At 39.3% G+C, this 18,110-nt stretch overlaps 1 protein-coding gene across 5 annotated transcripts in view; it reads left to right on the top strand.

The window, feature by feature from the left end:
* Window positions 1-18,110, top strand: part of LOC136258726 (1-phosphatidylinositol 4,5-bisphosphate phosphodiesterase beta-1-like) — a 160,676-nt gene that overhangs the window by 124,099 nt on the left and 18,467 nt on the right. For all 5 annotated transcript variants that reach the window (XM_066052073.1, XM_066052089.1, XM_066052097.1 and 2 more), the window contains 5 exons: window positions 2,571-2,629; window positions 5,088-5,145; window positions 5,200-5,294; window positions 5,361-5,426; window positions 5,755-5,844. In XM_066052073.1, coding sequence (XP_065908145.1) covers window positions 2,571-2,629; window positions 5,088-5,145; window positions 5,200-5,294; window positions 5,361-5,426; window positions 5,755-5,844 — 368 coding nt within the window. The remainder of the gene's footprint in view (window positions 1-2,570; window positions 2,630-5,087; window positions 5,146-5,199; window positions 5,295-5,360; window positions 5,427-5,754; window positions 5,845-18,110) is intronic.

Below are 18,110 nucleotides of genomic sequence, written 5' to 3' on the forward strand. Positions count from 1 at the left end.
ACAGGATTGTTTCTTTGTCACTGAACTCTCTACAGGGTGACTTGCTTCTAGTTGATCTCTGTAGACAGTGACTTCTTCTAGTTGATCTCTCTACAAGATGACTTGTATAGCTGAACTCTCTACAGGGTGATCTGTTCATAGCTGAACTCTCTACAGGTGATTTGTTTGTAGCTGAAATCTCTTGTTTCAAACTGATTTCACTGTAGGGTAACTTGTTTGTAGCTGAACTCTCTACAGGATGGTTTCTTTGTAGCTGAGCTCTCTACAGAGTGATTTTTTTTGTAGCTGAACACTATATAGGGTGATTTGTATGTACCTGAACTTTCTAGGGTGATTTGTGTATAGCTGAACACTCTGAAGGGTGATTTGTTTGTAGTTGATCTCTCTACTGGGTTTCTTTGCAGCTGAGATCTCTACAGGGCAACTTGAGCTCTCTCTTGTTTCTAGCTGATCTCTCTACAGAGTAACTTGTTTGTATAGCTGAACTCTTTACAGGTGGTTTTTTGGTGACTTGTTTGTAGCAAAATTCTCTACAGAGTGATTTGTATGTAGCTGAATTCTCTACAGAGTGACTTACTTGTAGCAGAACATTGTATAAACTATAAAGTGACTTGTCTGTAGCTGAAATCCCTACACGGTTACTTGTTTGCAGCTGGTCTCCATAGGTTAATTTGTTTGTATAGATGAATTCTCTACAGGGTAGTTTCTTTGTAGCTGAACTCTCTCCACAGTGACTTGTTTGTAGCTGAACTCTCTAGAAAGTGTAGCCGAACTCTCCACAGGGTGCATGATTTGTTTATAGCTGAACTCTCTTCAGTAATGTTCTGATTCTTCTGAATCACTACAGCAATATATCTGTAGCTGAACTCTCTATAGAGTGACTTGCTTCTTGCTGAACTGTCTATAAGATTAACTGTTTGCAGCTGAACTCCCCACAGAATAACTTGCAATGTAATAGAATTCTATAATGGAGTAAATAAATTAGCTGAATGCTCTATTAGGGTGACTGTTCTATTAGAGTATCTCGATCTCGCATTTGCTACACGGAGTTGGCTTTCGAATCATAACTCAGTGGTTTGTAATCCGATTCTTCTGTACTACTGCAAGGACTTTCTATGAAGATTATTAACCGATTTTCAGCTCATTGCTCTAAGCGGTTTGCCTAGTAGGCGTGAAAACTAATACTTTTTTTATTCATAAAAATCGATTGCGTAATTGTGACACAGGTTGGGTTTTGTGTCATATCTCCATGGTCTTTATCTCGATTCCTTTCAAACCACCAAAAGGCACTCCTACGATGGTTACTCCATCTACATAGCAATTTTCAACTCATTCCATGAAGCGGTTTACCCTGTAGGCATGACAACAAATCGATCTTGTTTTACGCGAATAATCAGTCATAACTCCTGAACCATTCATCGGATTTCCACCAAATTTGATACTAGGATTCGCCTTTAGACTCCCTTGCTGTGTACCAAATTTCAAGGCGATCGGAGTACGCGTTTGCGTTTCATAGCAATTTTTGCAAGTGTGCGAAAAGACGAAGAAGAAAAAAAACAACGAAGAAAACAAATCTAAACTTTGGCAGCTCATATCTCGGAAATGGCTAGAGCGATTTCCTTCCAATTTGGAATGTACACTCCCCTAGCTGGCAGGCAACTCTGTAGCAAATTTGGTTCCAAGTGGAGAAGGGATCACCGAGATACAAAGGTGTGAAAATCACGTTTACTTTCTTCCTGTCAATATACTCACGATGTGGCGCTCCGTCTTCTTGGGCCGCACGACACACTACCGTGTGTCTTGATATATATATATATATATAATTTGTACATTTATTGATAAAATCTGAAATATTTGAAGTATTTAACATCTGCTTCATCTTTTCTTCTTCCTGTGGTAAAGAAAAAAAAAGATAGGTTAAAAAAGTCCCAAAGCCGGCCATAGGCCGGCTATACAAATACAAAAAGAAGTGAAATTTAATCCAAAACAGCCAAGCTGTAAAAAAGAGTGCGACCCTTAACAAGGCTATGGTGAAAAAAGATGTGAAATCCAAGGTGGCAGCCGTGATGGTAGGTTAATGGTAAAAATTTTAATAACTATAATTCAGGTGAATTTTGTGCCAAGACCAAGCGGCGCCAAAATTCACCTGAATTGTCGTTATTAAAATTTTTACCATTAACCTATCATCAAAGCCATTTCTTGGCTGCCACCTTGGATTTCACATCTTTTTTCACCATAGCTTTTTTGAGGGCTGCACTCTTTTTTTACAGCTTTGCTGTTTTGGATTAGATAAGCTTAACATGATATACGCACACTTAACTGAGCAATATCTTGAGTTAATGAGATCTATGCACAGGTAAGTATACATATATCACATTCACATTTCAGAACCAGTGCAATTTGTGATATACTACGCTGGCTTTTCCTTTTGATCTGAGGTATGAATTCATTACCTTTTACTGATGCAATTCTACGATCCATAATTGTTGATTTTTAAAAGGTTGATAATATATAGCCTTCTTTGCACATAGAAAGCAAATATACTTTACTGCTTTTATCTTTTCAAAAAGATTTTGTTACTGATTTGCAACGTCCTCGTAGTCCATCACCATCTTGTGGGAAAACTGTGGTAAGTACATGTATGTGTATGTGTATATATATATAAGTCTGTTTAATTATTACATGCATATATATATATATTTATAGTAATAAACAAAACTATGTATACCGTATAGTAAAAAACTTTGGCGGTAAAAAAGTGTGACGAAACCCCTCTGTTGAAAAAATTGACGGAAAAATCTTTGGTGATTGAAATAATATTCGCCAAAGTTTTTACTGTACAGTACGTAAGGATAAACGACAAGGTATCAACTCATCAGTTAAGTAGTGTAGTAAGTGTATAGGTAACTAGCATTGTTGTTGTAACAGTATTTTGTAGCTACTGATCTAACGACGTGCTAGCAAAGGCGTGCTTCTCTATCTCCTGCGATGTCAAGAGCAACCATATTTGCTTTTTCAGTGAACTCCAGTAGCAGAGGTTATCACGTAGCTATATCAAAGTATTTCGCCAAATCCATCACGAGACGATGCCGGAACTAACTCACAGACATGCGAACGGGAAGCCGGTTGGAAATGCTACCCCAAGGAGTGCTTACAACTTTGGGGAAGACTGTGGGACACATTCCTAGGAGATCAAGATCTCCAAAGTCAGCTCGATCTTTATTTCGTGGTGGTACGAGCTGACCTTAATCTCAAGTTCTAGTTACTCAATGTCCTTCGTGTGATCATCTAAAATAATTGGCCAAAAAACTTTGGCGAATTGAACGCTATTCGCCAAATTCGCCAAAGATTTTTACCGCCAAAGTTTTTTACTATACGGTATGTACAAATAAGTAGAAGGAAAAATTAGGAATTTCAAGTTGAATTAGGGATCAAAGGAAAATAAAGTAGTGAAACAAGGGAATAGTTAAACAGAAGTAAAACAAATAAATGCTGCCTGTAGTTACCTGCAGATACACTGTATACTAGTAGACATTTATTCCCTAATTCATTTATGGTTAGAGATTAAATGTGCACTAGTATATCTGCAGGTAGCTATAGGCAGCTTTCTTGTTTTACTACTTTTTAGCTATTCCCTTGTTTCACTACTTTATTTTTCTTTTATCACTAAATTCCTAATTTTCCTTCCACTTGTTTGTTTACTTTTCATAACACAATTATGACTAATGAATCTGCACATACCACATTAAAGGAAAGAATGGCACCAGGCATGCCATAAAATTAATCTTGCATCTGAATGCTCACCCCAGCAATCAATTACTGAAAGGTGAAATCACTGAAGTGGCCATTATGTTTTGTCTTCAGCTACAGTATGCTCTGCCCATTACACAGTGTTACACGCAAGGAACAGTATGAGAAGTGTCTCTGAATTCAACCTAGTCACTATGCAAAATACGAGTGATAAGATAGCCAGTCACAGGGAAGTTGTACCACACTTCCATGAATTGAAACATTAGCGTTGTCAGTGAAAAGAACTGGGATGCAAAGGAGGACAAAAGTAAGTCCATGATGTGTGCATTGTACACACTGCACGGTATGCCAAAAAGCACTTGTCGGGCTGAAGCAATGTCTAGCAGTGAAAACATCACTCATAGCATTAGTCATAATTGAACTACACTGTATGGTCAACTGAGGGCATCAGGTAGGTAGGCAGTTGGTCAGTAGAAATTTCTGCTAAATAAAAAATCTACGAGAAACATTTTTGGCTGCACTGAAGACATGTTTGGGCTTGTAACTAATACCGCCAAAATGCCACAAAGGTCTGGTTTTAGGGTGATATATTTGGCCTGGAAAGCCCAAGTCTTCATGATCTCTAATTATCGTACTGTATGATATATAACCAGCTGAGCAAAAACCCACCAGCTTACACGATTTTTGAAATTCTTTTCATTGCTTCTTTATTATGGAGGAGTGGACTGCCAGTGGTTCAACAAAATATGTTTAATATTCCTTGTATATTATATTAAAGTTAAACTACAGGTGCTCCATATAACTTGCGCGTGTATCAGTCTACAATGTTTACACTTGGCTAAATGTGTTCACCATGAAATGCCAAATTTCCTATCTTTGTATGTGCATACATATGGGAAGGTGTTTCAAGTGAAGAGATGATGATGATATTACTATATACATACATCATAAAAGAACACACTTAACATTTAAGTCACAGACACAAGGCAAAAATATCCAAACACTTCATGAATAAATGAACTACATAGATAGGTTGTATGTTTGTTTGCTTTTTTTGTTTTGTTTTTTTTTGGTTTGCAATTTCTTTATTGAGTAATGATCAAAGTAGTTATAATAATAATAATAATTTGCACAATTTTTCACATAACGTGCAATGTAGCATGCAACATTTCACCCATTGTTTTTCGGTGTCTATTAGATATTGAAGGATATTTTGGATACAGACTATAGAAATGTAGTGGAGACATAGTTTACATTATTTATAAGCCTACAATAGTACATAGCTATAATTGTATTTATGTACTTTTGTCAAGAAAGTTTTTTGCTGAATTTCTTAGGACATAAACAATGAATGTATGAAATCACCCAAGACTCGAATTCCAAGAATATCTCTAAGTGAGTTAATACAACAAAGCAACTTGGTTCATGAATGTTGAACTACTTATATAGCTACATTAGAGATTGATGATGATATGCTGAATAAAGTGAAAACTCGTAATATTCCTGCTATTAAACCCAGTGACCGTGTAGTCACCAACAGCAAGGTAAATACATGTAGAGGTGATTATAACTAAATGTACGTATGTTTTCATAATAATACCTATCTACAGCATATGGTGAAGTTTAACAAGAAAGCGGATAAAGAATATGATGCAATCAAACGAGCTCTTAAACCTGTAAAGTTTTATTGTTGAATTAACTGTCAAGATTCAATGAACATGCACAGAAGTGGAATTGAAAGAAAGATGTTAAGGGCTAAATTATTAAAACCAGGGAGTGCCTCTGTTGTACATGTACTAGCATAATTGAAAACTAATTTAAAATGTAGTGAAAAAGGGACATGATAGTAACTAGCTTTGTAAGAGTATTCCTACTTAAGCAAGTATCTATTTTTATCCAAGGTTGGGATTTTTCTACACAGCTACATAAATTTGAAAGAGATTATGTGGTGTTACTAGTAATGCAACTGATAACTGACATATGTATTGCATTTATTGTGTAAAGCAATCAAAGAAACCTCCTGAAGGAGATGTGCAACATTCTGATTGCGGTGATGAAGAATTGCAACGACTTCAGTTTAAAACTACTGAAGAGGTATTTTTGTTATTTACATGTGTGTTTCAATTTAACTGAAAGTAAGGTGATACATATAACATTCATCTACAGTTGTGTAACAGCTATTTATATGCAAGGATACAGATAAAATAAGCATGCATACATTTAACAAGTAGATGTTGTGCTGTTTCTACACCTGTAAAACCAGGCACCCTGTTTATACTATCTATACAAAAACAGCCATGCTATGAAAAAGTGTGTGCCCACAAAAAATTCAGGGTGAAGAAGATGTGCAATCCAAGCTGGCAGCCAAGAAATGGCTGTGATGGTACATAAGTTAATGGCAACGTTTTTAATAATGACGATTTAGATGAATTTGTGTTGCCTTCTCCAAGATTCGCCACCAAATTCACCTGAATTGTCATAATAAATTTGCCTATAACCTACCTACCATTGCAGCCATTTCTTGGCCACCACCTTAGATTTCACATCTCTTTCCACGCTGGAGTTTTGGGGGCCACACATGTTTCTCACAGCTTGGCTGTTTTGGTATAGACATCAATTCTTTTTGTAGTTGCAAAGGCCAACTTAGGGCTTGTGTTTTTTATTTACTATACAAAACTGAGTAAGAGTGCAGGATTTTCTTTATTACTGTGGTCTATGTGTCCATTTGAACTATTTTGTTGTTTGTAATAATCTTTCAATTGTTATGGCATGAACTCTCTACAGGCTAACTTGTTTGTAGCTGAACTCACTACAATGTGACTTGTATGAAATCTCTACAGGGTGACTTGTGCAGTAGCTGAACTCTCTAGAGAGACTTGTAATGTAACTGAACTCTATACTGCATGTATTTTTTGTAGCTAAACTCTCTGCAGGATGACTAGCTTGTAGCTGAACTCTCTGTAAGGTAGCTTGTAACATCCATATAGGTGATCTTTCTACAAGGGTAAATTTGTTTGTATCCCTGAATTCTCTATACAAGGTAATTGCAGTGTAGCTGAGCTCTCTACAGAGAGACTTGCCTATGCGATAATATTGTGAAGGCTAAATACATGCGATAATTGTATTGTGGACACTTGACTAGGTGATATTGGAAATTTATTGAAATATTGTCGCTGCAGGGTAACTTGTAGCATAACTGAACTCTCTACAGTGTGAAGGATATGGTGAATTGATTGTACTTGAACTCTCATACAGGGTGACTTGTAACTTAGCTGAACTCTCTACTGTCAACAGAGAAACTTGTAACATGGCTGAACTTTCTGCATGATGACTCTCTTGTAGTTGAACTCTCTACTAAGTGATTTGTAATGCATAACTAAACCCTCTACAGGGACAATTACTTGTACTCTCTACAGGGTGACACAGCAAAAATAGTGTTCCAATACTACATATTGTAACCCCGTATTTATTCAGTATTGGAACAACTATTTTTAAAAACTCCCTATAACAAGACAAAACGAACCTCAAATCTATAAATGACTCTAATGTTATTCACTACTTGGGGCTGTGGTCTATTTTTGTTTAAGCCTAGGTAGAATTTTTGGACTATTAGTTCCAACACCATAACATAGACGGAATAAATACAGTCAGTATTTGTGTATGAATTATGCTGTGTGACTTGTAAGGTACCTGAACTTTCTACAGGGTAATATGTGACAGGGGTGACTTGGAACATAGCTGAACACTCTACAGGGTGACTTGTAATATAACTGAACTATACACAGCTACACAGTGATTTGTAATGTAGCTGAACTGTCTACAGACATACTTGTAATATAGTTGAATTCTGTAGCTACAGGGTGACTTTCTTGCAGCTGAACTATCTGTTGCAGAGTGACTTGTAGTATAACTGAGCGCTTTACAGAATATCTTGTAAATTATAAACTAGCCTTTCCTGTTTTGTTAAAGCACCACAAATTGAAATCAATATGTTTGATTCAGGTTAGAACATGAACCAATCTTGTAGGATAACTGAAACGTGATGATGTCATAATGATTAACTAAATAATTCGTAAACTAGTTTGGCAGGTTTAAGATCATGAGATCCCTCACAAAACACACGGTGTGTTGCAGACAGAAAAATTGTTTAGTTCTCGATGTCACTGGAGAGACGCTACTACTCAAGATTGATCTTCAGAAGAGGTGATGAAGTCTAGCAGAAGTGGTAGTGCGACAGATGATTATAAACCTGGCCAGTGTGAAGGATGAGAATGCAGAGCCTACTACCAATTCCGTGATTATTGGGTGGGATTCTCTCAGTTAGGTGATGGCTACTGTTAATGATTCCTGGTGAGTCAGTTCCATTATAAAACTGTACCATATGCTGCTGTGGTTTTACTCCAGGGGTGTTACCATACCAATCAGCATGTTAATGTACCCATAAACACTCGTATAATGCCAAGTCTGGTGTGACCATCATACTATTGGGTATGAAACTGGAAAATGCTTGCTTATGGGAGTCCAGAATAAGTATTGTAGTGCATGTGCTTGAGCCACTGATGAAAAACCACCTGAACATACCTGCTACAAAAACTGGGATGGCTCCTCATCAGCAATGGAGATGAACACCATCATAGTGGGCTTCAAACTGTGTGTTGAATGTCATGGTATAAAATAATTGGTGATGGTGACAGTTTTGTTTTGTATGCTCTGGTCAACGGTGTTCCTTGGAGTTTTGCAATTGAGAAAATTGAGTGTGCCAATCATGCTGTCAAGTGTGTTCATACACATCTCGAGACATTTGTACTTGACAATCCATGCTACAAAGGAAGGGGGAAACCAACAGAGGCTATGCATAAGCAACTTACCAAGGCAGCTCACTATGCTATAGTAATGGAGTAAGGAGTCAGATAGATCATTGGCAATCACTAAGCTGCAAAAGGATTTGTTTTACATTGCTTTACACTGTTTATCAACCACTTTAAATGTAGCACAGATTTTTGCAAAACAGAAGCTCAAAAAAGCAAGTGTCACTAGAGTATCAAATGTCTCCAGCATGTCAAGTGTCTCCACCATATCCATTGTCTCCAGACTGTCAATTGTTTCCAGTGTGTTTAGTATCTACAGTGTGTCTGGCGTCTACAGCCTGTTGAATGTCTCCAGTCAGCCAGTGTCTCCAGCCCATTGAGTTTGTCAAGTGTTTCCAGTTCATCAAGTCTGTTGAGTGCCTCTAGTTCATTGAGTCTGTTGAGTGCCTCCAGTTCATTGTGTCTGTTGAGTGCCTCCATCGAGTTCATTGTGTCTATTGAGTGCCTCTAGTTCATCGAGTCTGTTGAGTGCCTCCAGTTCATTGAGTCTGTTGATTCCAGTCCATCAAGTTTTTAGCCATTTGTGACATCCAATGTGCCCTCAGTAGATGCTCCAGAACTATTTGATAAGCTAAGTAGAACAACACAAGTATTATGTTATGACATCTGCATTGCCAGTAATTTCACAACTAACCTTGCGGAGAGCTATATGTACTCAAAATTTGATGGCAGGAAGCAAATTATTCAAATACAGAGTGGTTCATTGTGCTGGTGCTGCACTGTAATGTAAAATGGGACCATCTTGGATACCTGAAGCATGGCGGAAAACTGTGGGAGTTCTGCCATCCTAAGTGTTCCAAACTGCTGCGTTGAAGGCTGAACAACAAGTAGAGTGACGAACGGCAACTGACAAACAGTCTAAGTTCAAGAAGATCATATGCCAGGCAACACACACATGCATACCACACCACACACAAATTATAACTTACCAAAAATGCTCTTTGTAGACTTGATGGTGGACTTGATGTAGGTGATGACCCAAGCACCATTCCTTCCCCTCATCTTCAGGACCTTGTGTTTACATTTTACAAAACAAATGTTGTTATCAGTACCACAAAGGAGATTGAACTGCTTACTTTCAAGCACAGTGATGATGATCATGCCTCAGTCATTTGGAAGTCTGAGAGGAGACTACGAATTACCTCAACCAATGTTAAGGCAATTTGTCAGTGATGTACAACCACAGCAGACACACCTCTAGTAAAGCAGAAGTTGTAGAACAGCTTTAATGTTGGTCGCTCACCTGTTCTTTGGAGTGAAAGGTATCTTGTCCTTTGTTGCTATGAGAATTCTTCACCTCCCATAAGCTGTTGATTGTGGGGGTAGTTTGGTACGTGTATGGGGTCTCGGCTGCCTTTGCAGGATAAAATTCAACTCTATTTTTGTGGCTGAAATGTGAATAGTTCTTTTGGTTTAAAACAACAGATACTTAGGTAAGATGGAATTTGGCATCAGGAATTGCTTCCATTCCTCCAAATTCCATTTACTCAAACCATAGAAAGGGGAACTGTTAAAGGAGGGTGGAACCTTTCTACCAAGCAAGCTGTTGGAGGGAGATGTGATATTTGTATTGCATCTTTCCAATTAGTGCTTACCCCATCTCGATGAACATGTTTTTTGGGGTTTTTAAAAATTTATTTTATTTAAGTATGTACATACTGTATGAAGACTAATTAAACGGTATGGTCGTACCGTTTAAGTAGGGATCGTGGTGAATGGTTCACATGCCGCCCAAAATTCCGCCTTTAAAAATCATCCTACAGACATTTTACACAGCGAAAATCACCTTTACGGAATAGTACTAGTCCATATAATACATAAAACAGTAGTAAATACAACAAAACACTTACAGGTGGCCGGATATAAAATTTTTAAACATCGCCAAAAACTCCAAATTTTGTCTCACTGCCTCACTCACTGCCTGACCACAGTCGCAAGCCCAGAGCCCAAACGAAGCAGCGCACGGTCACCACTTTACGCCACAACAGCAAACTCACCTGTGGGATGTGCTTTTTGGGGTTCCGACAAGTGTATGCCCTGTGCACCTTGTCTTTTCTTTTATCTTCAATCAGGCTGCTTGTCTTCTTCTTCATCCAACGAAACCATATCAAGGCATTAATTTCCACATCAACACTTTCTTTAAGCAGCATAATAGACGCCACAAATTATTTAAGGTGCTTAGAGTATGCTACTGTACGGAGGTACCGGTACTCCACGATAGGTCACAAGACCACACCCCTTTTACGCTAGCTGTATTTGTGACCACACACCTTCAAGTTGGTAGGCTGATTTGAGATACTCTAGTCTAATAATCAATCGAAACCACACCTTTTGGGGCAAGCACACATCTTTTGCAGGCTGACTCGAGATACTCTAATACAGCAGTCACCCTAATAGAACAATCACACATTTATAGCTAGCTGTATGCTTTAACAAAATACTAAACAAACTAGTATATTAAAAATTATGAATTTAAAAATGAAGTAGGGATCCAAGCGATAAAAAGTAGTGAAACAATAGGTGAACAATGGTAAGTTATTACAGCATAGCTCAGTGGGAAATCCCTACTTTGGCATAGTATAACAATTATTTTGTGTTCAATGCCAAAGTAGGGATTTCCCACTGAGCTACACTGTAATAACTACCATTGTTCACCTATTGTTTCACTACTTTTTATCGCTTGGATCCCTACTTCATTTTTAAATTCATAATTTTTAATATACTAGTATTATGTAAACACATGCTCATACATATGCACATATGCTTTATTAGGTTTTTATTATTTTTATTTTGCTATAGGAGTTTGTACAGATAGGAATATGACAAGAATTCAATGCATGGTCCTTGGTTGAGGCTGCAGTTCTTCATGATTGGTCGCCACCTTCTTTGAAAACTTGGCAAGCTCTGTAGGAGGAGTATTAATGTAATGCTGGTAGGAGTCACTTTTCCAGCAGCCTAGCATTTTGATTTGTCTGTCAGGGATCCTGGCTTGTACGGCTGAGGTAGCTGCTCCTATCCAGAAACTGTGGGTATTATAATGCCTGCAGTCCAGTTTACGTTGGGATAGTAAGTAGAGCTGAAACAGATATCCGTATTATCCGGATATCTGGATAATAATGTACTATCCGGATAGTAATTTGAAACCATCAGGATAGTTTCTAATAAATTAAAGCAATTCTATGATAAAACTTCCTTGATACATATAGCTTCCACAATTAAAATTACTACAAACTTGATTTTTATATTAATGTTATGTTTGTTCCTATTCTAAAGTACTAGTAAAACAAGCATGTTCACAATAAAATATACAGCGTTTTTGTAGTAAGTGATGATGTCACTATCCGTAGGATATCCAGAAAGATTTTGTTCAGGATATCCGGATAGTAATAATTGCTATCCGTTTCAGCCCTAATAGTAAGGCATTTAGTGCTGAGCTAAACATTTGGCGAATGAGGCCCTTGCCCTCCTTCATCACAAAAAGAGGCCCAGCCTGGCCTCCTCTCATGGCTAGGTATGACAGTATTTCCTTAACTGGACAAATTCTACCATCTGTCACTCCCATGTAAAGGTGTATGCCCCCTTAAAAGGGTCAGTTTTGACTGTTTTCTGGTTACTTGTAGTAAACGAGGATTGTCCCTGCTGTCGATGGATATGTCCTTGAGATATAGGTGACAGGTTGAATCATATGAGGCAGCACTAGGGATGGTAAATTCACTGACCCGCAGAAAGCCAAAAAAAGCAAAGCAACACATTGTCCAAAGCATAATATTTAAGTATGATGGTTTCTCATTGGAGAGGAAGGCTCGTATGTTGTGAAGGATCTGTATGGTGATTGGAAGCCATATTCTGGAAGGGTAAGTGGATGCTTGTTGTCTTTTAATGCCTTTTAGGGTGAATTGGAGTCTTGGCGTAAGCTACTGGTTGAATTCGCTGTGCAGGCCCCACAGGATGTACATGTGTCGCACAGCAGAAAGGTAGACTTTGATGGAGGCATGTGAGATGCCAGCAGTTGCCAGGTGTGTCGCAAATAATATTAGAGTGGACTCAGTTGCTGGAGTCACCCAAAATTTAGCCATGTTGCAGAACTTGACATATCTTTGTTTGCCTGCTAAGTAGGTGGTCATGGTTGATGTAGCCAGGCCTGCTGCCAGGAACTGATGAGCTGAAGCAAGGAGCTGACTATGACCTGCGGAACATAGTGGAGGAGTCACATGTTCAAGTAACATTGTGCAAATAATACTCAACAGTTAACATGATGTTGATAATACTAATAATGACAAAGAGTATCAGCTGAAGGTATGTGTACAATGGTAATGCAACTATGGCAGACATTAAGCATACTATATGTGTGAATGTTTAATCTATATATATATATATATATATATTCTGTTCTCAAAGTTAATGAGCATGTGGGCAGTACATCTGGACAATGCTGATTGTATGGTTGAAGTGACCTAGAAAGGTACGAGAAGTCCAATCAAGTCGTTTGGGAGATACAATTCATAGAAGTGAAGTTGGAACTTGCGTTGGTTTGAGGGCAGCCTGAGGGTGAGAGCATAGGAACTGGGTTTTGCAGTTTCTAGATAACATATCAGCTGCTGTGTTAAGCACCCCAGGAATATGTGATGCAGAAATCCTGACTTCAAAGAATGCTGAAAAGAACCATAGACATCTGAGCAATTGCATGACTGTGGGTTCTTCCTTTACTGATGGCATTCACGAGGCCTTTATTGTCACACTTGAATTCTGTGGACTTTCCAGGTAGAAGAGGACACCATACAGCACAGCTTAGTACAATTGGAACTAGCTCCTTCGCCACGAGGTCCATCCTTTTCCACTCCATCAACCATTCCAGCTGAAGCCAATGATTTTCGAATAAAGCGCCACATCCCCAGGTTTCTGAGGCATCCGTCTGAATTTGGACATCATGTTTCTGTGGTGTCGTAAATCCCTCAAGGAAGCCCACACCATTCCAATTACTTATGAATAGATGCCACCATTTCAAATCTGAATGGAAGCCTTTTGTAAGACAGGTAAAGAATGATAAGCATTTGAGTCTGGCTGCCTCACTGTACATTCTAAATACAAAGATTCTTCCAGGTTTAACTACTTTAGTGGCATGCTGTAACAAACCCACTAGGGATAGTATTTCCCTCTTTGTAGCTTTTTGTTTGTGAAGCCAGGTTGACAGTAGGCTGCGAATTCTCTGCAGCTTCTCATCTGGGAGCCGAGCTTCCATCTTGTTGGGTCTAAGGTGATCCCCAGAAAGGTGCGACTGTCTGATGGCCCCTCAACTTTCTCCAAGGCAAGTGGGATGCCTAGTTCAGTGCACACTCTTCTGATAGTGGCTAGATTATCTGCACAGGTTGATGATTCTGGTGGTCCCAAAGTTAAGAAATCATCCAGGTAATGGAGAACTGGCATTACCTGTCTATGTTTGAGTATCCAGGAAAGTAGGTCAGCTAATACGTTGAAGAGCTTGGAGCTGAGCGGAGTCCGAATGGTAGACAGATGCCTATGTAAATACGGCGGTCCCATTCCATTGCCAGTGACAATCTGATGGGTGAACTGGTAGTAGTCTAAAAGCACTTTTATATCAATCTTAGCCAATAGAGTGCCTTTCCCTAAGTGCTGGATACGCTGGATGGCTGAGTCTACAGTTATGTAGGTGAGGGAGCAGAGGTTTTTTGGGATACCGTCTTTTATGCTGTGCCCTGATGGGTGGGATAAGTCAATGATTAAGCGCCACTTGTTGGGCTGATGGTTCCCCAGATCTGATTATGTGTGCATTGATAGTGGCAGATTTTGTTAAGGGGCCTGCCACTTGGTGCTGACCAATTTCATCAGCTAGATATTGTCTGACTGTTTCTGGGTGATCGAGGGCACCTTCTTGCTGATCTAAGGGGTTTGGGTGACTGTTTGAACCCAATACAGAAGCCCTAGGAAATGCCAGTGATGAATAACTGTACTAGCTGCCTGTTGGGGTGATTTGCAAACAATCTTGCCCAGTTTCTCATGGTAAGTGGTGCAGTAATGGTTGTGGCTCCATGTGGAACTTCAGTAGAATTCATGAGGTGAGCTGTCCAAGCCAGAACCCACTTGTGGTTTAGCTGTAAGCTTCTTGCAGATGGATTCCAACAATGTGTTCTCTTGATATGGCTACAAAGAGGAAGTACTGTTATAACCTGGTGTTTCAATGACTGTCATGGTGGGTGTGCATGTGTGTGTGTGTGTGTGGGGGGGGGGGTATGTAAACTATATCATTGGGTCTGCAGATTATAATGATTTGTCAGTTCAGTGGAATATAACTCACAATTACAGGAAACATCAATTGTATAATTATAATTAATCACTGTATGCAACTGAGTCAGATGCTGCTGAGAGTTCAGTGGCCAGTAAGCTGCCATCTTTTTTTCTTTATGAGGGCAGTCAATAGCTTTATGCCTCTTGTCTGTCACATGAGGATTGTGGACATACCTGTAACAGATATGCTCATAACGACATGTGGAGCGGGTGCATCCACCTGGACTGTCATTCCAGTAGAGGCAGATTTGACATTTGTAATTGGATAGTATAGTTGTCGGGGTAGTTGGTGAGCACAGTTGGCAAAATTGGTGGACTGAGGACGGCCTCACTGGTAATGTCCTACGGCAAAGTTGGGGAATACTTGGTTCCAAATTGTTATATCGTAGTAAGTTCCATATTGTTTGTAGCAGAAGCTTTAAGACTGAACCTTCAATCATAAACAACCCAGCAACCCTCCTCACAGTTTTGAGAGGCGGATATAACTAAGCTTTGATAGCCTATGAGGTCTGAAACCCTATGTGGTGTGTGGCAGATATGATGGCTATATAGATGCCAAAACATTGGACTCAGTCCATAATATTGCTGACTTCATGGGGTCTTGATTTTGAACTAGTAGATTGGTCGCCGGTGTTGAATTCTGCAGAGCTCAGGTGGTCTGGCAGGAGTTCTCACATCTCGATGTACATTCTGTCCTCCACTCATTTTACTAATCTTCCTGGGACTGATGGGAGGTCGTTACTAATGAGGATGGGTAGTTCCTGTTTCTTCGACAAATTGTTTCACCGAAGAGGTTAAGTGGGGTTCGGTATCTGAGAGGCTTGAAGATTTCAATTCTTGAACGTGCTCAAATTCGTCGCTGCTCAGTAGGTCATCAAAGACTAAGAAAGGACAGTGCATGATATGGAGCAGCAGGGCATAAGTGTTGGTTGAGTTGCTGCAAGGAGCATGTGTGGGGCAAGTACTGTAGAATACTGGTGTTAGAGTAATTAGGCAAACTTAGTGGCTAGGCTTGTTTGGCAACTGTAATACTGTATTTATTTATTGTTAAATTCATTTGATGACTTTAATTTTGTATATGTTGTTTTATAACACTTTGTAATGAGTGGGGCTAGCTGTTTTGGGTGGAATTGTGGTGAGCCATAGCTATAGCTCTACTTTGGTTTACATTTAGTGGGGTTGTGGTGCAGCTTCCAGACTGTATAGCCGTGTCCAGCATAATTGGGTTAAAGTTATTAATTAGTGATAGGGGAGCCACATGTGTTACAACCCCCCAAGAGATTTGCAAACTCTACACCTCTACGAGTGCATATTAAGCGTACAATAAATTGGCTGTTATTTAAAGACTCACTAAACTCAGCATTGCTGTCCTGGTCCTTGTCATCTTGCATTTTTTCCTCGTTGCGTTTCTCATTAGTCCGTTCTTCTGTGATGGTGGTAGCAGCTTCTTTTCCAGTGGTAGTACTTTATGATTCAGGGAGCACCTTAATGACAACCTTGATAATAACCGGAATATCGTCCATGGTCAGTGGGCGAGTCTTAGGCTGCTTCTTCTGCTGTGTACTGCTCGTCTCGATGGCTTGTCTCTTCCTCGTCAAATTTGTCAAAACAGTGTTTGACTCATTGGTGTCCGTGGTGGAGTTCTTCTGTGGTGGAGTCTCCACGTTTGTCATGGAGGTGGCCTTCTTCCTTCATGGTGTAGTCTTCTTCTATTGGGCAGCCTTCTTCGTCTGTTTGGGCATTGTGATACTGGCTCTAAGACTAACACTAACACCCTCACGCGGCTGCCGAACTGACCTCGTGCGACTGACTGCGCATGCGTTATTTTACTCTTACTAAAGTTCCATATCTTTTTAATGCTAACCTAGCTTATGCATGATGGCTTGGCATTCTACTCCCCCCATTAACTATGTTTAAATACCTTAAACCTCATTTAAAGGCAATGCAGCAACTTTAGAACAAGAAAAGGCTAGCTTTGTTAAGTACCTAGAATGGCTACAAACTCAGTGTGGATCTGTAGGAACCACAGTAAACTGAAACTGTGGGCTTGTTATTTCATCCATTTATTCCTGGTTACCTGCAACGCCTGACGGTCTTCGCCTCTACCACCAGAAGACCTCATAGAATTTAAAAATCCATACAGCTACAGGGATAGCCTGTTACAAGTCACCCTGTAGAAAGATCAGCTAGAAGAAGTTACCTTGTAGAGAATTCAGCAGCAAAGAAACCGTCAAGTTGAAAGTTCAGCTACAAACAAGTCACCCTGTAGAGAGATCAGCTAGAAGAAGTTACCTTGTAGATAGTTCAGCTACAAAGAAACCATCGTGTAGAGAGTCCAGCTACAAACAAATCACTCTGTAGAGAGATCAGCTACAAACAAGTCACCCTGTAAAGATATCAGCTAGATACAAGTTACCTTATAGGGATCAGCTACAAACAAATCACCCTGTAGAAATATGTGTTGGAAACAAATAGAGAGTTCAGCTAGAAACAAGTCACTCTGAAAAGAGTTCAGCTACAAACAATGGGAGATTCAGCTACAGTTCAGTTATGTATAAGAAGTTACCTTATTACCTACAGTATGATTATCTTTCATTGCTAAATATACAAATATTTTTAATCAGACAAAAAACTGTACACAACATTTCTTCCTTTGTTCCACAATTCCTGCAGAAAAGAAAAAAAAAACAAGTTAAAAGGAAGCACCAAAGCCAGTTAATGGCTGGCTTTGTGGCTTGCAATACAAAAAGAAGTGATATCTAACCAAAATAGCCAAGCTGGAAAAAAAGAGTGCGGCCACCAAAAACGCCAAGATGAAAAAAGATGTGAAATCCAAGATGGCAGCCAAGAAATGGCTGTGATGGTAGGTTAATGGCAAAAATTTTAATTACAACAATTCAGGTGAATTTGGTGCCGAATCCTAGTGGAGGAGGCAGCGCAAATTCACCTGAGTTGTCATAATTAAAATTTTTGCCATTAACCTACCATCACAGCCATTTCTTGGCCTCCATCTTGGATTTCACATCTTTCTTCATCCTTGCCTTTTTGGGGGCCGTACTCTTTTTTTACAGCTTGGCTGTTTTGGTTTAGATGTTATAAACAGCATACATATATACACCATACACAATTGTTGGGTTGTAGGGCAAGGGGCTATCAAATGATTAATGTAGTATTGCAATTTTTTTTTTG

Source organism: Dysidea avara, chromosome 1, assembly GCF_963678975.1.
Source record: "Dysidea avara chromosome 1, odDysAvar1.4, whole genome shotgun sequence".
NCBI classification, from domain to species: domain Eukaryota; kingdom Metazoa; phylum Porifera; class Demospongiae; order Dictyoceratida; family Dysideidae; genus Dysidea; species Dysidea avara.